We start from the raw sequence: 818 nt of genomic DNA, 5'->3' as shown, positions 1-818 counted from the left end.
CCCAATGATGTCCACCGCACCCTCCGAACTCGTCCTCTACAACCTCGTCCCCGCCCAAACCCTAAACCCCAGCCCCTCCCCCGCCGCCGCCGCCCCCCTCGCCGCCGACGGCCCCTCCGCCCCCGCCGCCGCGCGCCGGGCGTGCCCGCGCCGGCCCTCGGACCGCCACGCCAAGGTCGCCGGCCGCGGCCGCCGGGTCCGCATCCCGGCCATGGTCGCCGCGCGCGTCTTCCAGCTCACCCGCGAGCTCGGCCACCGCACCGACGGCGAGACCATCGAGTGGCTGCTCCGCCAGGCCGAGCCCTCCATCATCGCCGCCACCGGCACCGGCGTCACCCCGCAGGAGGCGCCCCCCGCCGCCGTCCCCGTCGCCGGCCACGCCCCATTCGTGCAGGTGCCCTACTACACCGCGCTCCTCATGCAGCCGCCCAGCGCCGACGAGCCGCCCCTCGCGTCCGCGCCGCCCGCTGACGCCGCAGGCAAGGAGAACAAGTAATTGGCACAGGGGAGGCTAGGGTTAGGGGCTTGTTAGTCTTAGAGTGTTGAGGGGCCTATTGGGCTCTGTAGTATCAGTCTTCCCCTCCCGAATAATTGAAACTTATTGCCACGGCACGGGTTAGGGCCTTTAGATGTGCGATTCGAGTGATCAGGGGAGGGAGATTGAGATCATAGAATTATTAGTGGCTTAAAAAAGGGCAGATTTCTGTCAGTGTTTGTTGAGCGAGTGCTCTTGATGTTGGAAACAATGTCCAAGTTCTTGTGAATGGTTCGGTGCTCATTTTAATTTAAATGGTGCTTAGCCTTTTATGGCAATGTCC

At 64.5% G+C, this 818-nt stretch overlaps 1 protein-coding gene across 1 annotated transcript; it reads left to right on the top strand.

The window, feature by feature from the left end:
- Positions 1-818, top strand: LOC125521203 (transcription factor PCF1-like). Its single transcript, XM_048686263.1, has one exon. It carries the CDS (start codon positions 5-7, stop codon positions 494-496), a length of 492 nt encoding a protein of 163 aa, XP_048542220.1. The 5' UTR covers positions 1-4; the 3' UTR covers positions 497-818.

This window comes from Triticum urartu, chromosome 7, assembly GCF_003073215.2.
Source record: "Triticum urartu cultivar G1812 chromosome 7, Tu2.1, whole genome shotgun sequence".
In the NCBI taxonomy this organism is placed as follows: Eukaryota; Viridiplantae; Streptophyta; class Magnoliopsida; order Poales; family Poaceae; genus Triticum; species Triticum urartu.
This window is presented reverse-complemented; position numbering and strand designations above follow the sequence as displayed.